General features: G+C 47.5%; 1 protein-coding gene across 1 annotated transcript in view; it reads right to left on the bottom strand.

Moving 5' to 3' along the window:
• The window catches only part of LOC130587134 (alpha-taxilin-like), a 13,818-nt gene that overhangs the window by 5,582 nt on the left and 4,857 nt on the right, over nt 1–3,379 (bottom strand). Inside the window, exons 4-6 of the mRNA XM_057388092.1 lie at nt 1,548–1,814; nt 1,345–1,464; nt 44–220 (exon numbers count right to left, since the gene is read on the bottom strand). Of these exons, the coding sequence (XP_057244075.1) occupies nt 44–220; nt 1,345–1,464; nt 1,548–1,814 (564 nt within the window). The remainder of the gene's footprint in view (nt 1–43; nt 221–1,344; nt 1,465–1,547; nt 1,815–3,379) is intronic.

Genomic DNA, 3,379 nt, shown 5'->3' with positions numbered 1-3,379 from the left:
ATCCCTGACAAAATCTCAGCTAAGCCTAGCAGGGATCATTGTCCCTGTGTTTTCCAGATTTAAAAATTTGGGAATTTTGGGTTGTTTTTTTGCTGATGGARGGAGGAAAACCCTTCAAATCCCAAAAGAAGAGTGGGGAACTCACCTGCTGCTTGAGGTGAGTCTCCTGCTGCTTCATCAGCTCACACATCCTCTGTGATTCCACGGCCTCCTTCAGCAGCTGGGGAGAGCAAAGCCRATATTTGGGAATGATTTTGGCAATTCCCTGCATGGGGGCCACATGAGGGCTCCAGCCAGGGATAATTTGGGAGAACTCAGGTTAAAATATCCCAGAGCTCCAAGATTTAGGGCTCTGACCACTGAAGGGTCTGGAATAACTCAGGGATTCAGAGGTTAAAATATCCCAGAGCTCCAAGATTTAGGGTTCTGACCACTGCAGGGAATGCCAGGATTTGGGATAACTCAAGGTATCCAGAGGCAAAAAGCAAAATATCCCAATCTCTAAGACTTAAGGCTCTGACCACTGTAGGATCAGGGATAACTCAGGGATTCAGAGGTAAAAATATCCCAACGTTCCAAGATTTAGGGCTCCAACCACTGCAGGGCGTGCCAGGATCTGGGATAATTCAAGGACCCAGAGGCAAAAAGCAAAATATCCCACTCTCCAAGATTTAGGGCCCCAACCACTGCAGGGAATGTCAGCATCTAAAATAATCTGGGATAACTCAGGGATCCAGAGACAAAAATATCCCAGTCTCCATGACTTAGGGCTCTGACTATTGCAGGGCACGCCAGGATTTGGGATAACTCAGGAATCCAGAGGCAAAATGCAAAATATCCCAATCTCCAAGACTTAAGGCTCTGACCACTGTAAAGGCACGCCAGGATTTGGGATAACTCAGGGATTCAGAGCAAAAATATCCCAGAGCTCCAAGACTTAGGGCTCCAACCACTGCAGGATCTGGGATAATTCAGCGATCCAGACGCAAAAAGCAAAATATCACAAATTTCAAGACTTAGGGCTCTGACCACTGCATGGCACACCAGGATTTGGGATAACTCACGGATCCAGAATCAAAAATCTCCCAATCTCCAAGACTTAGGACTTTGACCACTGCAGGGAATGCCAGGATTTGGGCTAACTCAGGAATCCATAGGCAAAAATATTCCAGAGCTCCAAGACTTAGGGCTCCAACCACTGCAGGATCTGGGGTAACTCAGGGATTCAGAGGTAAAAATATCCCAATCTCCAGGACTTAGGGCTCTGTCCACTGCAGGGAATGCCAGGATTTGGGATAACTCACGGATCCAGAATCAAAAATCTCCCAAAACTCCCAAACTCACAAAATCCTTCTCCCGCTGGTGCCTCTCCTCCGCCTCCTTCAGCATCTCCTGCGCCTGCTGGAGCTTGGCATCCACCAGCTGCTGCTGCAGCTCCTTGTGCTTGAACACCTTGTCGATGTGCTGGGGAGGGACAGCACAGTTCAGGGAGGATCAGAGGCTCCTCCTGCCCCTCTAAAAACAAAACCAGCCCTGTCCTCACCCACCTCCTCCCGCAGCTCATACTGCTCGATGAGCTTCTTGAGCCTCTCRGCCAGCTCCATGTTCTCCTGGCGCAGTTTGGAGTTGCGCTCGTTGTGCTGCTCCATCTGCAGTTGGATGTCGTTCAGGGTCACCTGGAAGTGRGAGGTCACCTCCTTCCTCTTCTCCTCCTCCTCTCTGGCGCGCTGGACGCCCTCCTCCTGTGGGAGGGAGGGAAAAAGGGCCCAAATTGATGTTCCCAGCTTCTTAATGTTCCTTAAATCCATCAGAACCTGCCTAAATTGGTGCTCTGAGCCCCCCACTGCTCCTTAAATCCATCAGAACCTGCCCAAATTGATGCTCTGAGCCCCCCATTATTCCTTAAATCCATCAGAACCTGCCCAAATTGATGCTCTGAGCACCTCATTGTTCCTTAAATCCATCAGAACCTGCCCAAATTGGTGCTCCCAGCTAATCCAGACTCCTGTTATTCCTTAAATCCATCAGAATCTGCCCAAATTGATGTTCCTAACCAATCCAGACTTTCGTTATTCCTTAAATCCATCAGGAACCGACTCTGGGCCTTACCCTGTCCCTTCCTCCAGCAGTCAAACCCTCAAATAACAATATATAAAAATATATAACCCTCAAATATATACATAACATATATATAATATATAATTATATATAAACATATAATAGATATTATTATACATGTTTTAATATTATATATATATAAAATATATAACAACATATAACTCTTGAATAACCCTTGGATTTTGTAGAAAACAATGGCTCAGCACCAAAATTAAAACCCAACCACGATAGCAGAGTGGGGGCAACCACTGGGAAAACTGAATTTGCCTCAGCACCAAAATTAAAGCCCAGCCATGACGGCAGATTGGGGGCAACCATTGGGAAAAGCCAATCAGCCTCAGCACCAAAATTTAAGCCCAACCCCAATGACAGAGTGTGGGCAACCACTGGGAAAGGTGAATTTGCCTCAGCACCAAAATGAAAGCCCAACCCCAATGACAAATTGGGGGCAACCAATGGGAAAGGTGAATGTGCCTCAGCACCAAAATTAAAACCCAGTCACCACAGCAGAGTGCGGGGCAACCATTGGGCAAGGCCAATTAGCCTCAGCACCAAAATTAAAGACCAACCCTAATGGCAGAGTGCGGGGGCAACCACTGGGAAAGGCGAAATTGCCTCAGCACCAAAATTAAAGCCCAGCCATGACGGCAGATTGGGGGCAATCACTGGGAAAGGCCAATTTGCCTCAGCGCCAAAATTTAAGCCCAGCCCTAATGACAGAGTGCGGGGCAACCATTGGGAAAATTGAATTAGCCTCAGCATCAAATTTAAAGCCCAGCCATGAGAGCAGATTGGGGGCAACCACCAAGAAACATGAATCAGCCTCAGCACCAAAATTAACGCCCAACCATGACGGTAGAGCGTGGGCAACCATTCAGAAAGTTGAATTAGCCTCAGCACCAAAATGAAAGCCCAACCCCAACAGCAGAGCATGGGCAACCATTCAGAAAGTTGAATTTGCCTCAGCACAAAAATTAAAGCCCAGCCACAAGAGCACATTGAGGGCAACCACCAGGAAAGGTGAATTAGCCTCAGCACCAAAATTAAAATCCAATCACGACAGCAGAGTGGGGCAACCATTGGGCAAGTTGAATTTGCCTCAGCGCCAAAATTAACACCCCAATGACAGAGCGTGGGGCAACCATTGGGAAAGGCCAATTAGCCTCAGCACCAAAATTTAAGCCCAACCCAAACGACAAATTGGGGCAACCACTGGGAAAGGTGAATTTGCCTCAGCACCAAAATTTAAGCCCAACCCCAA

This window comes from Malurus melanocephalus, unplaced genomic scaffold (genome assembly GCF_030028575.1).
Source record: "Malurus melanocephalus ecotype Western Australia unplaced genomic scaffold, MMel_1.1 scaffold_1570, whole genome shotgun sequence".
In the NCBI taxonomy this organism is placed as follows: domain Eukaryota; kingdom Metazoa; phylum Chordata; class Aves; order Passeriformes; family Maluridae; genus Malurus; species Malurus melanocephalus.
The sequence above is the reverse complement of the archived record's forward strand: the minus strand, read 5'-3'. Positions and strand labels throughout refer to the sequence as shown.